We start from the raw sequence: 17,748 nt of genomic DNA, 5'->3' as shown, positions 1-17,748 counted from the left end.
CTTTGGCAATACACGGGGAACGATGCAAGACACTCTATTCCCTAGAGCAGGTACAATAATGAGCACCCGCCTGAGAGATTAATTGAAGCTTGAGGTGGTTGTAGGGCGGGGAGGCCATCATATAACGTGTCAGGATCACTCTGGCCTTCAGCTCGAGTGATCTGATGTGAAATAGTAGCAGCTGGCTGTAAATGTACGAAGTGCAAGTGAGCAGCAGGTGGCAATTCCTGCCTTGTTTGCCAGATCTTCACAGGAATATGTAAGCTTGTGCAGCAAGGTCAGGAGCAAAAGCAGACTTTGCTGTTTCTACCCTGAGAGGCACAGTAGATAGGCAAAGGTTTGCTCACAGCCGGCAGCGTTCAGAAAGAAAGCTACATAATATATCACCGTGTTGCAAATATGCAGGGAAATTATGAAGTGCTGTCTGTGGAGCAGTTATCCAAAGGCAGTCACAGCAAGCATCCTACAACAGGAACTTCCTGCACAGATTGCTTCATTCCTGAAGGAAGGGTAGTTTTCTTAGGATTGTTGCAAGTAGCACATCTATCACATTTGAGAAAATGACAAGCCCAAGGAAGTCCAAGAGATGTGCTCCAGTATCCTCTGAGATAATGGACACTGAGATGACTCAGTTGGGCAAAGAAGAACATGTGAACATAGGAGAGCACGGGAAGCTGCCTCACGCTTGGTGAAGCTTACTGCCCATCTAGCTCAGTATTGTCTACTTTGACTGGCAGCAACTCCGCAGGATCTCTAACAGAAGTCTTTCGTATCACCTGCTGCCAGAACCTTTTAAACTCAAGATGCCAGCATGTGCTCTACCCAGAGGCGTACTCAGGGACGTCTTACCCATAGGCGCTAGGAGTGCAGGGCACCCAGGTGACGGGCTCTCAGGGGCACCAGGCCGAGAGTCCGGGGCCTGAGAGCTGAGTCCAGGGAAGAGCCCACCTGTCAGTCGGAGTGCCGCAACGGGCTTTTCTGCTGCGGGTGGCTCTGCGCCGCAGATTTGGGGGCGACCGAGCCAGCGTTACGCTGAGGTGGCTGGTCGACTCCGCCCTCCTGCACGCCTGGGACTGGGCAACCTGGGGGGTGGATCTTTGCACCCCGGCACCGCATATGCTTAAGACAGCTCTGGACGAACCTAGGGGTTGACAAAACTGGCCCCGCCAGGGGCACAGGGGTGATACAAAATCACCTATGCAGACTATGGAGTGCATGACAACAGGCACTGTCATGGTGAGATCGAATGTAGGAAAAGATTCCTGTCCTCCTTGCACCACAGCACAAAGGCATGCAGTTTTTTCCCCACCCTCATTCCAGACGCTTTAGTACTTGGGCTGTGTAAAATGTAGCAATTTCTAATGCAGCTATTGCAGTAAAGTGATTTCTGGGGGGGAGGTGGGGCACGACACTGATACAGCACCTTGCCAAGGGTGAAAGGGATCTTAGTTATTCCTCTGGCTCTATCACTGAGCTATGGCTCCTACCTAGAGCCAGGTGAGGGAATCCACAGTGCAGGAACTACGTCCTTTGCTTTTTGCTTTTTCTTAGTGGGAATGCCTTTCTTAGTTGCCAATGACTTTTGAGTAGCTGGATAGAGAAACGTGTGTATTTGATATGTATGTGTTGAAACCTCCGATACGATTTGTTTCTGCAATGTAGCTCCTGTACAATGTTGAGAGTCACATCCATTACTCTGAGCACTTTTGCCTCTTGTCTAGCCTACTACAGTGGTACCTCAGTTCTCAAACGTAATCCATTCCGGAAGACCGTTCAACTTCCGAAACGTTCGCAAACCGAGGCGCAAAAGGCTGGCTGCAAGTTCAATGGAGAAAATTGAAAAACACTCAGTGCAAGCCATTTGACTTCCAAGGCGCGTTCGAAAACAAAAGCATTTACTTCCATGTTTTCAGCGTTCGAAAATCGAAATGTGCAGCTTCTGAGCAGTAAAAATAATGAAAACTCCATCTAGTTTGCTGTTTCTGTAAGCAGGGTTTCTTGTCCTCTGCTTATCTGAATTTAGAGGGGAGGGTTATTTTATGTAAATGATATGTATTCAAAACTTACGGGGGCCACAAGAGTGTTTTGTTTTTTTAAGAAATAACCAAACCAAAATATTTGCTTTGATTTATTTAAAAAAGAAATCCCCTCTCATTCCATAGAATTAGGTGACGAATCGCTGAACCAAAATTAATGGAAATATGTAAGAGCAAACTGATAGGAAAGGCCTTTGCTTTAACAAAATTATTTTAAGACACTCCAAAAAAGAGGTGGCTCTTCCCGATTCCCTTAAGTAGCACTTTATGTGGAAAAAATAGGTGTTGTTAATGACTTACACTAAGAGTAAAAAATCAAAGGAAAAAGCAGAATCCTGCGGCAGAATCAGAAGTAATCTCAGCGTCTCTCTGTGTAACATTCTGCTCTGAAGATTATTGGAGGACATTCTTCACCTATATTGCAAAGGTTGCTGGCCTCTAATGCACCCCTCCTTCTCAATCATCCAGTGCGGTACTTGAGAGGTATAAGAAGCTGGGTGCTCTTGTCACATCTGACAGCCTTTTCTGATTGTGTTAAAATATAACAGTGAGCCAGTCAATGGGAAATAGAAGAGTTGAACTTCATCATGTACATGAAATACAGCTCTATACGTACTGACTGTTGATCTCAATTTTTTTTAACACTCTGGGTCTAGCAGTAGTCCAATGTCCAGTGTATTAATGTGTATAAATACTGTCCGTTCATGTGTTTTGTGTTGCATGGTAAAGAGAGGATTTTAAAATGAAGTAAAAAAGATCTGTTGTTTCAGAGTTTGTTGCCTACACGGCTCTGTGGCCTTAGCTTAACATGCGCTAAAAAAAGAGGTGTCTTTCTCTCCTGCTAATGTACTAAAAACTAATATATATTCACAATTGTGACTTGTTTTTTTTTTAAGTAAGCATTTATAATTCTGTGTGGCCTTAATCTTTCTTGGACCCCCTCAATAGAAAACAGAATCTCTAACAGGCCACCCTTAGCAACAGAAATAAGGATAGAGATAAGGACCTATTAAATGTCATGTCTGTTATTAAGTTGTTGTTCTGTGTGATGTTTTGTGTCGTGTTATTTTGGTACCATGTGTGTGTGTTCCTAGGGTCTGCCAGGCTTTCCCACAGTTGCTGCTCTTCACAGTAATCAGATCCTGACCGTCAAGGTTTGTGGCTGACCTGTACCAGCTAGCCAGTCTTTCTGTATCAGCATAGAAGTGTCATGAATGTTTTTGGAAGCCAGCTAGTCCACCCTACATGTCATAATTGTCATGCTGCTTCAGTGCTGTTGTGCTATCCAGGTATCAGTGGAACTACCTGACGTATGAGAGGGCACAAGGCTAAGATAATGTATGCTGGTATCTCTGCCAGCTTCCAGCCGTGTGGGTTCTTAATGAGAATTGTATTAGCAAGAACTGTATTGCAACTCTGCTTGTAAAAGCCACACAAGGATGCACAATGCGTCAAATGAATCTACGTCAAAACGCTAAGAGTAATAATGCAGTTTATTATGCATTCATGGTTTCACACTTGAGCACATGTTTTCAATTTTTTGAAGTATTAAGCAGAAATGATTTAAGCTATCTATGGACCAGCAGACTCGGTATGTCATTTTAATGGCACCATTCTTCATGGCACAATATGCTGTTTGGAAAGTCTGACTAAATGCTGAACTGGTGCTTTGTCTCTAGGAATCTTTGCTTGTGAAGCATATAATAAAGGTGTTCAGTGTAGTTCTAAATCTTGGCCAAAAAAGAATAAAAACCATAGTTGCAAGAGAAGTTTAAGAGTTACATTGACTTGCATAACCTTTGCATTCATTAGGTGACAATGTAATGCACAGACTATTTCCTGCTGTGTCTCTCTCTTTAGATTACTGCTGCAATTCCTTTAAAAGAAAGCTAGATTCCTTTATTGGACACAAGCACCAGTTGATTATTATATTTGCTATTGCAAGTCTAATGTATATATTTCTATTTCTTTCTTGGGGCCTTCTGATGTCTATTCTCCAATTCTTTCACCTCTGAACTTCAACCTTTGACCTCACCTGCCTGATCAGATGGTGTTTCCTAAAATCAATCATGGGTTTCTCTCTGCTGATCAGCAGCTCATTAAACGCCGCCTCATTAAGGTAGTGCTTAATCTCTCTCTGCACCTTTTGCCATGCTTTTGCTTGCAGCTGATTGCTGAATTGTAAATATTGCTGAACCACATAGTTCATAATGAAATGGAATTTATTTATTTATTTGCAAAGGGCTAGAAGACACTGCATGGAGCTTTGCCGTAAACCACATAATTAATTTTACCAACTATTTTCTGCTAGCTTTTTACTGGAAACTGGACAGAACTTAGTATTTTTGAAGAGGAATCATTGTGATTTAACGGTTCGTTGCCCAACTAGATTAAATTATTGCCATGTGGATATATTGAAGCTGTAAATGTTGTTTCTCAATTGTCGCTATAAAATGGTTGCTGAAGGGAGATTAAATATTATTGCTATTTGATTTATAGCATGAAAAGTACTGTACAGCTTTTCAACAAGGCAGTTATATTTCAGAGCCTGCTTAGAGCTCAGTCAGTGTTGCTTGTTGGGTCTCATGAACCAGTTTTGTAAGCTGCCATAAAAGTTTTACGGCCTCCACACAAGTCTAATCACTCAGTCTTTAAAATGAACATGCTGGCCAAGTAAACATTCCCCCCCTGCAGAAATCATGGGCGTAGCCAAGGGAGGGCAGGGAGGGGCAGCTCCCCCCCACAAATAAATATAAATAAAAATACATAGCAAACTGAGGTTCTGCCTCCCTGCCCCCTTAACAAAAATCCTGGCTACGCTCATGGCAGAAATGTATTGGTAGAATTTTGCAAGTTTGTTTTAAACATTCCTGCGTAGTGTCCTAATGCAGAAAACTAACTTCACAAACTGAAGTCACCCTAATGTAGGTAGTCGGTGTACAATCCCCTAGACCTGCATGTGTAATGAGGCACTATGCACATGGTTATAGGCTGCACTAGTGTGTGTATTTTTAGGGCTAGGAGTGTGGATTTGATTCTGTCTTTGTATCCAGAACCTTAGGTGAAAGTCCCAGTTCAGACAGCTGACACTAGTATCTTTCAAAGCATATTCAACAACAGCCTCACATAGAGTACATTGCAGTAATCCAAGCAGGACGCTTGTGAAAACACGGATAACTGAGGCCAAATCCTTGTCTGAGAGGATCAGCCACAGCCAGCTTTCTAGCATATGTTGGCCATGGTCCTAGTCTCTGCTGCCACCTGAGAATCCATCAGTAGTGCCAATAAGTTCTTTGAGGCTGAGAGGTTGGACTCCAGTTCCCTTTCATCCACACACAGGTGCTGTGTTGTCAAATATGACAGCACCAACCATCTTGATTGTTCTGCACACAGCTGGATCGAGATCCTTGTTTAACATAGACTTTGAGCTCTTTTGCCCCTTCACGAACTCTTCCCTTGAATATCACCCTCTCTCTCTCTCTTACTGTGTTTTGTGCAATTGAGAGCTTATCTGCTAAGATTCGAAAGCTGTCTACTAATGCTGATTTTACTGACTGGTGTTCAGGGTGACCAAGGACAAGCTGGACCTCCGGGGCCTCCGGGGCCTCCTGGACCAAGGGGTCCTCCTGGAGATACTGGCAAAGATGGCCCTCGCGGAATGCCTGGCTTACCGGTGAGTCAGCCATCCATGTGTCATAGGCGTAGAAAGGCTTCTTATAGCTGAGAAGTATTCATTATCCATGTTTTGTGAGTGGAATTATAGATGCACATTAGGAATGTGTGATGCTACTTGCAGATACAGTGTGATTAAGGCACTGTAATATAATAATAATAATAATAATAATAATAATAATAATAATAATAATAATGGTGATGGTGTTTAATTGTTTTTTTTAAAATTATTGTTTTGTCGATGCTTTTATCAATCTTTTCTTTTTCTGTAAGTCACCTAGAGTGCCATCAGAGAAAAAGGCAGGGTATAAGTAATAAGGTCAGAAATAATACTCAGGTGCCCTGGTCTTCTACCTTCAATACAGATTGATCTTTCCAAATAGCTGGCTGGCATTCACTTTATAGAACTGCTATGCACTCATAGCAAAAGCATTTCTGCACAACCTTCATTCTGAATAACCTTTAAAAAGCAAAGGCACTGCATTTGATTTTATAGCTGCTTCTTCAGTGATAGTTAACATTAAGAGAATATAAGCAAATAGTCTTAATTATTAATGTATGGGTGTTTGATTTCTTATTGAGCAAGGAAGCATTTTTATTTACGTTTAGACCAGGGTGACTAATATGTGGCCTTCCAGATGTTGCTGGACTCTCAACTCTCATAAATGAGGATAGTTGTAGTTTAGCACCACCTGGGAAGCAGCCCCTCATTTAAGCATTTATAATTTGTTCTTATTTCACCTAACTAATTTTCAAAATATTGACAGATTTGTCTTCCAGAGGACGATGACTATTGAGTGAAATCATAGCACCTTATAATCCCTGGCCTGATACGTACTTGATCAACTCTTCGATCTCATTCTATGTCTAAAATTAGAACTGCCCTATAACACTTAAAAATATTGTTACACGCCACCCAGTTAATTAAAGAGCATATCCTCTTAGAACACCGCCAGATCTGTGGCACATAGAATCTGGTCACATTTCTGTGAGCACCAGTGGCCAGGAAATTCTGGTAAGCAAGGCATAGCAGCTGCTCTTCAAATGGTCACAAATTCGTCAATAGATATTTCACTGCAATATAACAAAGAGACAGTTGGCATTAAAAGAACATAGGAAGAGCAATTGCCAATTCAGTGCTTTGTGGATGCTCAAAAGCAGGCACAGAGATGGTTTTATGCAAACCATTTTGCAGTGTGCTGATTAAGCAGTGTATAAATCCTGTTTAAAAAGAAGAAAAAAGAACACACCCTGTTGTTGGTTCGCAGCATCTGATGCTCAGTGGCCTCTGAACAAGGAGGGTGGAAATTAGTGTTGTGGTTGTCAAGTTGTTTCATCAGGGGAAGCATTACAGCTTGCCAGACAGAAAAATATTCCTGACCCCCCCTCCCCCATGCACCATTCTGGAGGTTCTTCCAACCCAGTTTTGGGGGGCATGTGGCAGGAGAAGAAAGCCCAGGTGCACAGGAGGAAGTTCTTGTGCAGGACTTCCACTGAGAGGACTGGTTTGATGAATCCCATCCAGAATCTCCATATAGCTTTCATCACTAATGGCCATTGAGAGACATATCCTCCATAACTTTGTCTATTCCAATCCCCTTTTAAAAGCCATCTAGACTTTTCAGGCGCAGGGTGCACTTTTAACCCAAGCATGTACTTGAGGACACATTCCTTAGTCTTTTCCCATATATTTGCATGGTTGTAGTGCTCCTTTTACGGCCCACCTTGGATCAAGCTGTGATCCTGACCCACCAGTTTAAGACCAGTATTAAATCAAATCAAACTTTATTTGCGTAGCCGACAGGCCATAGCATCAAAAGAACAAATACTAACAAAAATACATTACATATATGGTTACCAATAAAACCTATTATACCTATTAAAACCCAAGGTAAAAGCTGGGTTATCATTCATCGATGTCCCTCTGTCCCATGGGCGGCGACCTTCTCTCTGGTAGATTGTTCCGGGCTGGTTAAGTGTAGAGCCCAGCCAAATTGAAAGATTGTGAATATAGCCTAAGGGGGATGGTCAGGACAAGGAGAAAGATAATAATAACCAAATAAGCAGGGGGTAATAAATAAAAATAAGTTAATAATCAGTAAGACCAGTAATCTAGACTACTTGCCATCTCGTAGCAGTTAACTCTATGATTTATTAAAGCACAAACTGAATGTAAACAATGGCATTGATGTTGATAACATTTTGTGTTTAAGGGAGAGCCAGGAAAGCCAGGTGAACAAGGCTTGTTGGTAAGTCCTCATTTCTTTAACTAATAAGAACAACCTGCAAGAAGTCTTATAGTTTCCTTTCTGTGATCATTTCTTTTTGCTGCTAGATATATGGTATGCCACTCGTGAGGCCAATGGGAGTTGCAAAGTAAATCATCTGGCAAAGTCAAGAAAGAACTGACAGAAATCTCTATACACTTGAGTTTCCACAAACATAAGAAAAAGTTGGAACTTCTAGATTTTTTGTTTTCTTTTGGAAAGGGTATATCTATAGCATTAACGCTCATTGTTAGAAAAACTAATCCCAAATTATATTCTCTTCAAAATCTTAATGCCGTTCACACAGCCCTAATCATTAAAGAGTTATCTCTTGTCCTGCCATTTAGATAGGCCTGGAAGAAAACATAGCAGTTGATAGCAATTCTGAATATTAATGGAGATCTTCAAATTGTCACATATCAGATATTTCACTGTATTATTAAAAGGGACACCAGATATTTAAGAAGATAAGAAGAACCCTTCCGGGTATGACTATCTCCCTAGAAGATAGTCTTACAATGGCCAACTTAGGTTTGAAATAGTGACCAAGCAATAGCTGGGTAATTATGACTATCATTTCTTATAGACATTTCCGGTTGGGAAAACCATGGTAAAGTACTGCATCAAAACCAACCCAAAGCTACAGTGAAACACTAGCTCTGCTTTCTGCCTAACCAGGGACCCATGTGCTTTGCTTAAGAAGTTTTATGTTTCCAGAAATGAGGAGCAGCTATTGGTTCTTTATCTCAGAATTTTAGATGAGCAACATGATACCTGGAATACGTACCGTAGCAGAGACTTTATTCGGCCTGCAATATCCATATTGGGCCTGGGTCTACCTTATGGTTTCAACATCTAATATACCATAGTTTTTGCACTCCCACCCCAGCACTCTGCTTTTTGCATAATTTTGCCTGATGAAGAGTTCTGCAGAACTCAAAAGCTTGCCAGTGTTAATTTTTGTGATATGTTGATGGAGTCTAATGAAGTGGATTATGAAGGGGTTTTTTCCTTATTGACCAACACAGCTGCTTTTAAAATCTATCTATCTATCTATCTATCTATCTATCATCTATCTATCTATCTATCTATGTACAACAACATATCCTGACAGACCTCCCTGTCTTGTCTTTACTTAAATGTTCATTGTTCAAAATTGCAGGTTATTCATATTCACTCTGCTATTTAGCTATCCAGTTATCTCCTTTGGTATATTAATAGCTATAATTCCATTGTTCTCTCTGGGAGCTTATTGAAAGGTGGGGCAGGCGAGAGAAAGAGAAAGAGAGAGTCATATATAGATCATGAACAGGTCATCTGCAAAGGCTTTATAGCTTGGAGGGCCAAGCCTCCCTTACTCCCAATGGAATGGGAGAAATCCCTCCAAGGAACAAGGCTGCTGTTTGGCTCAACTCAATGAGCCGAAAGTTCACAGGGTAAGGAGCACTTGTCAGTATGAATAAATTCTGAAGTGTGTTTTTGTGGGAGGTTTTAATTACAATTGGCATATCCATGCACAAATGCTGGAGGCAGACACTTTGCTGGAAAAAAAAGTGATATAATGCATGATTCATATAATACAAGAACTCAGCAATATTTGGAAGTACAGGAGCATACATACACAAGACCCTAGTGATACTTTAAATTCCAGTGTAAAATAAATAAATGATTGCTATTTATTTATATCCAACCTTTTTCTCCAGAGAGCTCAAAGTTGTGTACAAAGTACTCCCCTTCCTTATTTAATCCCCAGAACAACGGCAAAGAGGCAGTAACTGGTTCACAATCACCCAGTAAGCTTCATGGGTGAGGGGAAATTTGAACCCTGGTCTCCCAGGTCCTAGTCCGACACTCTAACCCAGGCATCCCCAAACTTCGGCCCTCCAGATGTTTTGGACTACAATTCCCATCATCCCTGACCACTGGTCCTGTTATCTAGGGATCATGGGAATTGTAGGCAAAAACATCTGGAGGGCTGCAGTTTGGGGGTGCCTGCTCTAACCACTGTGACACTCTGAATGAGTGCCTTTTCCCCATGCCTAGTGTTATCATGCTGGTAAAATGTCTACTTTCCCCTCAGGTTTTAGTTCCTCATATTTATAGCTTAAATCTTGACAAGCTATTTTGTACTAGGGAAATATGCCCTTGACAAAATGTTGTCATGTTATCATCTGTCAAATATATAATATGGGACTCAGCTATACAGCTGCAAATAAAATGTTTCAAGTGTGTTTCAAGTGCAATATACAATGTGACACTGGGTGGCAATGGTGAGCCTTATGGAAAATTCAATGTATTTTTTTATTATTATTAGGAATAGAAAATGCTCTCCAACAGTGGCAGATTTATTTGTATCAGAAGAACCAGGGGTGGGGTGGAATGTAGGAAGTTAACATGGATGTAAGCAGGAATTTTGCAGCTTGTAGTTAATGCTAAATAGAGGAGAAAAAACATCCATTATACATTTCTAGTACAGAGTTTTGCATTTCCTTGATGTGAAAAACATTGGCTGATTTTGACCCAGCATAGGAACATTTACACAATGGGGCATTTTAATTGGTCATTTAAAGCTAAATTGGCTGCATTATTATGCTAATTGAATTACTGTTGTTGTTTTTTGCTTTCCAGGGGCCTCAGGGGCCTCCAGGACAAAAGGTATAGTATAAACGATGCTGTGAAAGTGATTATACTTCCTACTGCCAAATTTCATGCTGTCAGAATGAAGGGCATTAGCTACTGTATCCCACACTGAAGCAGTTAGTTAAGTCTGCGTCAAGCTCTGTTTTCCCAAAATACATAGCATGAGATTCCCAATCCTCCGCCCCTCTGTATGGGAAGGAGCTTGAGCAATGCCAAGCAAGCCTTGTTTTCGATTCATCTGCTGAACTTCCGTGTTACAGAAGTTACTACAGTTTTCTTCTTCAACGCTGGTAAACTGATAAAACCAAACTTAAAACATTGTGGGATATACAGCTAGAGTTTCAAATGAGAGGCATGGTGTTATTCAAATAGATCACTGCCATATGACACACATACCCCGGAAAAATTCCAACGAAACAAAGGATTCTAGGTGTCGCTGATAAATGGTGCTTGGTGGCTGGCCAGTGTCTTCCTATTTCTATAGTAACCTGAGAGCTCACTTCCTGTGAATGCTTCCGATATTACTTACACTCATCAGGGTTTACGGCTAAAGTTTGATAGAGTGAACCTGCGATTTATGGACTGCAGCATTAAACCAATACTAAATATATCAAGACTAAAAACAGTTTAAGTGAGTTTTTGCATTTAACCCAGCCATCCCCCCATATCAACTCACAGCAAATTGTTTTAAAAGCTATCTTTAAAAGTCAATGTATTATAGTAGGTGTTTCATAAAACTTAAATGTTTAGGAAGAAGCTGAAGAAAGCTGAAAAGAAAAATTAGTAGCATTGCAGGTGGGAAAAAGCATGAATCTTCTGTTTCAAAGTCACAGACATAATTTCCTTTTCTAACATCACCATCCTTACAAAATCAAGTAACACATTGCTAGTATGATACTAGTAAGTAGGGTTGCAATGAACATGGAGTGGTTAGCAGTAACCGCAGACATTAAACTGATGCCATTATGAAGGATCAGGATATTTTTATGTGTAATTATTTCAAATTATATCTTCAAGGCATTAATGATATGCCAGGTGGATCATAGTAACATTGTTCCTATAGTTGCACGTGCTAGATGTTAGGGGTTACTCTTAAAAATAGGTACTACTGAAGGATAAGTTTTTCATTTTAGTGTTCTGTACAAGTGTCAAAGGATGTACAAATATCATTCAGTTAATTGAAAACTGCATTTAAGAAAAGTTAGGAAGTTCTTGACTAATAAAATTCTGAATTCATTATATAACTAGAAGAGCTTTATTGAATATATAAATATATAAATAGAGGTGCTATCCTCCACAAATCCATGGGCTTATGTGGAATGATATATTTAGAAAACATTGACTGATGAATATTTATCCATCTTCTATTTTGTTTTTGGTGTGGGCCTCAAGAAAGCTGCATGTATATTCAGTTATGTTTTGTGTGTTCTAAATATGAGTTAATCGTCTATTTTTTGGTTGTTTACACTTTACTGGTTATACTTTTTCTGCTACTGAATAATAATAATAATAATAATAGCTTTTGTGATTTTTTAGAAAAAGATTCTCGCACACACAAGCTTGAAAATGTGACAGTTAACCAAGTGTAATTTCGAATCAAAATAACAATTATATAAAAATAAGTCATATTTCAGAAGAGTAGTGTCCAAGTTTACAGAACAAGGCTACTGAAAGTTCAGTGGGTTAATTAAACTCCTCAGTTATAATAACATATGGAACTAAAGCACTGCATTTACACTGAGGTATCTCACAAGGAGTGTGATATATTTTACTGAATCCATATATGTGCTTCTCTTCAGGGTTCCTTTGGTGCACCTGGTATCCCAGGGATGGATGGACAACAGGTGAGTCCCACACAGTTTTCTACCCTTGGTTGTTGTTTGTAGTAGCAAAAATATGATTATTTTTTCAAATCCAGTTAATCAGGGCATACATTTTTCTAATTAAAAAAAGAGAGAAAAGCAAGTTACCAATAAAGTAAATAATAAAGTAAGTCATGGGCCCAGTGAATTTATTGGATAGAAAATACACATTGTAAACATTGTGGCAAACCACCCCTACACAATCAACAATGTGTAACAAAAATGGCTGCAATCCAACACATTGTTTCCATGCATACGAATCTAACTGAAATGAATGGGGCTTAAGAAGTGAATTGCACTGTGGTATTTTTGCCTTTTTTGAAGACAGAGAGATTACAGAGGAATCTATCGAGATAAGAAACATGTGAAGAAAATAAAAATTCATCCTGGAAAGAAGGGGGAAACGCAAATGTATGCATTTGGCAATATGTAAGCTAGATATGATCTAAAATAAAGCTAAATGGGAAAAGAAGTAGTCGTGGCTTAGATTGCCCATAACATGTGTTCAGTTCCGTCACCAAATTGGGTCACAGTTCACCGTGACTGGCAGCCTGCATTCAGTCTCTTACTAAAACAGCAGGGGTTTTTCACATCAGCACTATAGACTGTTGGCAAAGCTGGTTATACATACAAAGCTGGCCTGACACTTGAAAAATACTGTGCATCTATTGTTCTCATAAACATTAACTTTTTTTATCAAACTTGTTTTAAAAGTTATGCGGCAGCCGCAATGTAATGGAGTTATTGCATTTATACAAGAGCAAGACATTGCACACAACAGTACGAGTACATAAAATTTCGTGCCCAAACTGTAACAGTAACCACATTGTTTGTATGTGATTTGTAGTGTTAGAATTTTACAACTGTGTGGCTCTTGGCTAATAAGGAGTAAATATTTTAATGACTTGTAATTTTGGTATTAACAAATAATAAGCCTTTTACTGCTACACTGTTGGAGACAGTAGGGCTTTTAGAAAGTATTGTGCTTATCAAATTAGAGGGGGGAACTTTCCTATAGCTTATGAACAAATGTCTGTTCGTATCTACTTTTTCAGCCCTGGGTGCTGATGAAAATTGCCTTCATTTCCAGGATGCAATGGCTAAAACAGCATGTCTTATGGATTTCAGCTTATACCTGCAATTGCTAGAAACTTGAAAGTCAGTCATGGTAACTCATACATATCATGGTGGCAGAGGTCCACCCAGTGCATGGGTCCAGAAATTGCAGAAAGGGTGGAAATGGGATGGCACATTTTCTGTGATATTCCTGTGTTGAATACCTCAGTGCTGAGTTTGAGGCTGCTACAGGGTAACAAACTACATTTTGCAAAGTCTCTCAGCACTGCAAAATCTGAAAACTCGCATAGTATTTCCATCAGGCCTAGGTGACCCATCTGAACTGCACTCCAAGTGGTTTATCACTTGGATAGCAACAAGGGATGGAGGAATTGGTCAATTTAACAGTGTCTCAGTTTCGCATTTTTCCAATCATAAGTTCTGCTCTCAAAATTTCCACATCATTTTGCAATTTTTTTTTTAAAAAAACCCAAACAGTTCTCATAAAAATTCACCAGCATTTTTGTATGGTTTTCACAAATATACACATTTTGTATGCAGTTTTGCCTAAAGTACAGTATGTTATTTTCCCTAAATATATGCATATGTACACAGTTTACCCTAGTTTATGTATTTATTTATTTACATATTTGCTTGGCTAGAGAACTTCATTGCAAATTCAGAAAACTGCAAATTTTAAAGGATGGCTTTGTTTCAGTTTATGGATTGTTTTGAGAAGTGCAAACTTAGTACCGGTATGTTTGCATTCAAATGTGAACTGAATCAAATTTCTTTCCTATCCATCCTTAGCAGTGACAGAGTCATAATAATTTTGGGATTTTTTTTACAAGCTTGACAGCTCCTAATAAAATGTGTGCTCCTTCCTTTAGCAGCATTTTTTCTAAAGCCAGCTTCCTCCTTAAAAAAAAAAAAAAGGTCTGGCTAGTCAAAGTGCTGAACATAGTATTCCATATGCTTATATACATTTTTACAGTACTATTTTTCTAGAAAAAGGGGTGCCAAAACTCACCATGAACACCTCCCTCGTTCTCTTAGAATGGCAATGGCGCCCACCTGAGAGGTGCTGGAATTGAGTTTCAGTGAGTTCCAGCTGAAGAATGCATTTTTCATCTTCCACTTTCAGTGGCTGAAAAAAAAAACCTTTGACTTTATCCTCTTTGACTATATATATGTTACAATTTAAATCAACTAAGTCACAAACCATCTATATGTTATGTGGTAACGAATTTCATCAGTTATAAAATGGTCATCATGATAGCATTTAAAGGGAGCAGGGATGTTTAACAGTTCGATTCCATAAATTAATCTTCATTATACACATCACATGAATCCAAATTTGCTTCACAGTCATCTTTAAATATAATCTTATTTGAGAAGCAGGAAAATCCTTTAACTGGAGAAATATATATATGATTTCACAACCGTTAGATTTGCTTCTGCAGGGCATGTTTAAATGTGTAGCTCAGAAAAAAGATATTATTAAGAGCATAAAAACAGCTGCTGTTTTTGTGTTGTCATCTGTTTTCGCAGTTTGTGTTGTACATCACAGGTATGCGGGTTAGAGTGGGAGGAGATTAGCATTACATCATTTTATGAAAGGAGATCTAAGGAGCTAAGGACCCACTAGGCCAGTTCTCAAGAATATGTTTCTCCTGGAGCTCTGAAGACTCTCTGGTCACAAGGGGGGGGGCAGGCAAATCCCTGACACTGCAATGGAAGGTTATATTCCAGTTTTAATTACTATGTGCACAAAGGCATAGACCTAGGTCTGACTTGGAACTGGAAATCAGAAAGCTTCTCTTGCATGATAAGCAACCACCAGTCAGAAAGCTTCTCTTGCATGATAAGCAACCACCATTCAGATGCTGCATAGATTAAAAACAAAGGTTCTGGGCCATAACATATACTAACAGAGAAAAGTTAATAATGTGTTCACACAGGTGTTCTTTTTAAACATTAACCTTCTGTATTTGGCAGCAGACCAGCATTTCTGGGCAAAGTTTTGCTGCCAGAAGGTTAATCCTTCAAATAGGATACAAAGCCAAGGTTCTGCCAGTTTTGTGAGATGCAGGGTATTGTTATACGAGATGTGATGTCAAATGGAGCTGAGATAACTTTAGTGCTTGGTGTAATTCTTCCATTGTCCATCACAGACGTCTGCTGCTCTGCAGTCTCAGACTAGCCTTTTGAGGAATCAGTGTTTCCGCTTTCAAATCCAGACTGAACTGAATTGAAGCTGGCTGTGGGTTGCTTGCTAAAGTCTTTGGCTTCATCCTTACACATTTGTGGCTTTTTTCTATAGGCCTATGATGCAAACAGAGGGCCTTAAGACTCACAGCTGAAAAGCTGTAATCCTTAAAGCTGTATTCCTCCAGAATTCGTATTCTGGAATAGTTCCATAGACTCCAGCAAGGAGATCTATTTTCAGTGATCTGAGGACTATGGACATAATACTTTTTTCTCAACCAATACATGGTCCATAGCAAAGATAAACAGACTGCTACTGCTGTTTCCTTCTGCTTAAGCAGTATTCTCAGTGCACTGATTTGGCTTCTGTCATAGCATCACTATCACAGTATCACTATGACTGGAACATCACTAATTGTCACCTGAGTTGATGAAGCTCATTTGACTTGGACATGAAACCGAGTCTTTAGTCTTATTGGCCCAGCCTTGTGGAATGCTCTTCCAGTAGAGATTCAACAGCTGCCCTCTCTATTGACCTTTAAGGTTTCCTGAAAACTTTACTTTGTAACAGGTAGAGCACCAAGTTAAACACTTTCTGAAGAGTGATTTGCTTTAGATTTTTAAAAAGTGGTTTATATTGTGTATATATAATTGTTGTAAACCACTTAGATATATTTTAATGAAATAGCATCATACAGGTTTTTTAAAATAAATAAATAAATAAATAAATAAGTGCGGTCACTACCATGTCATTCTGGTGCTTGTAGCTGGAGTGCAGTTCTGAGCAACACTATGTAGACAATTCCCACAGAACACAAATCCTCTTTAGTCCATTAGCTGACATAGAAGAGGATCCAAAACACATTACTTAATCTAATTTTATTTTCTTTATATGCTGAGAACAAAGTGTGTGCCCATGCATTTAGTTTTTTTTAACAGTGTGACTAAAGCCTTACTCACACAACAGTTCCACATTCAGTGAAAACGTAGAGGGGATTTTGCCCATTGGTCCAATTCCAATTATTGCATATTTAGTTATTCCCTGGACACATAACCTATACCATGTTGCTCTCCAGATGTGTTGGGCTACAGTACCCATCAGACCCAGCCAGTAAGACAGTGGCCAGGGATGATGGGAGTTGTAGTCCAACATCTGGAGGCCACCAGCTTGACTGTATACCTCCCCGCATATACAGCTAGTACTCTTTTGAGTTTCTTTCTGTGCTGTCAGTGGTCTTGCAGGTTTCCAGACTGTACACAGGCAATGTTTACAGGTTTGGTTGAATGCACAGAGTCTTGGAGCATAGTCAGCAGGCACCATCCTGCTTCCCCCCTCCCTTCCATGCAGTCACTGGGCTGGATCCACACCATTGCACTTAGGTCTCATTGAAACCAATGTGAAAGGCCCCATTGGTTTCAATGGGACCTGAACAGCAACTAATCAATTTCATCTCTATCCAACCCACTGAATGCAAAATTGTCATGCGAACAGGATTTGAGCTTCCCTTGCAGCAAACTGATAAGCCACCAAAGTATTTCCATTCTTTTTTTAAAGTGCCAGTAGATTTATGTAATGGCTCAGACATACCATTGCCCTTTTTGATGTTTATTTCTTAGCGTTAGTACAGCAAAGAACAATTCTTCTTTACTATTATTACATTGGACACACTATTTCCTCTCCCCCTCCCTTCTCAAGAAGGCTTACCCACCCCCTTTCCCTTTCCCTTTTAAGGGGCTGGATTTACGTGTGTATAAATCAAGTTGCTTATACTGCAGTTTATTAAAAGGAGAAATGAAAGGGAAAGAAACATCACTGCATATAGTTCACAAATTCTCAGACAGGTTTTGTGGGCCATCTGAGTATTGTTGAAAAGACTTCTCACTTACTTTCACTTGGTGAGTGGGCCAGGAGAGGTTTCTAACCTTAAGAGAAATAATTTAAAAGTTTCAGGCAGGTGGAAAGGAGAGATGAAAAGCAAGATGAAGAGGTAATTCAACACTGCTCTG

General features: G+C 39.7%; 1 protein-coding gene across 1 annotated transcript in view; it reads left to right on the top strand.

Moving 5' to 3' along the window:
- Positions 1-17,748, top strand: part of COL25A1 (collagen type XXV alpha 1 chain) — a 269,550-nt gene that overhangs the window by 199,982 nt on the left and 51,820 nt on the right. The window contains exons 8-12 of the mRNA XM_060278497.1: positions 4,084-4,155; positions 5,602-5,709; positions 7,922-7,957; positions 10,604-10,630; positions 12,415-12,459. Of these exons, the coding sequence (XP_060134480.1) occupies positions 4,084-4,155; positions 5,602-5,709; positions 7,922-7,957; positions 10,604-10,630; positions 12,415-12,459 (288 nt within the window). The remainder of the gene's footprint in view (positions 1-4,083; positions 4,156-5,601; positions 5,710-7,921; positions 7,958-10,603; positions 10,631-12,414; positions 12,460-17,748) is intronic.

The sequence above is a fragment of the Zootoca vivipara genome, chromosome 9 (assembly GCF_963506605.1).
Source record: "Zootoca vivipara chromosome 9, rZooViv1.1, whole genome shotgun sequence".
Classification (NCBI taxonomy): domain Eukaryota; kingdom Metazoa; phylum Chordata; class Lepidosauria; order Squamata; family Lacertidae; genus Zootoca; species Zootoca vivipara.
The sequence above is the reverse complement of the archived record's forward strand: the minus strand, read 5'-3'. Positions and strand labels throughout refer to the sequence as shown.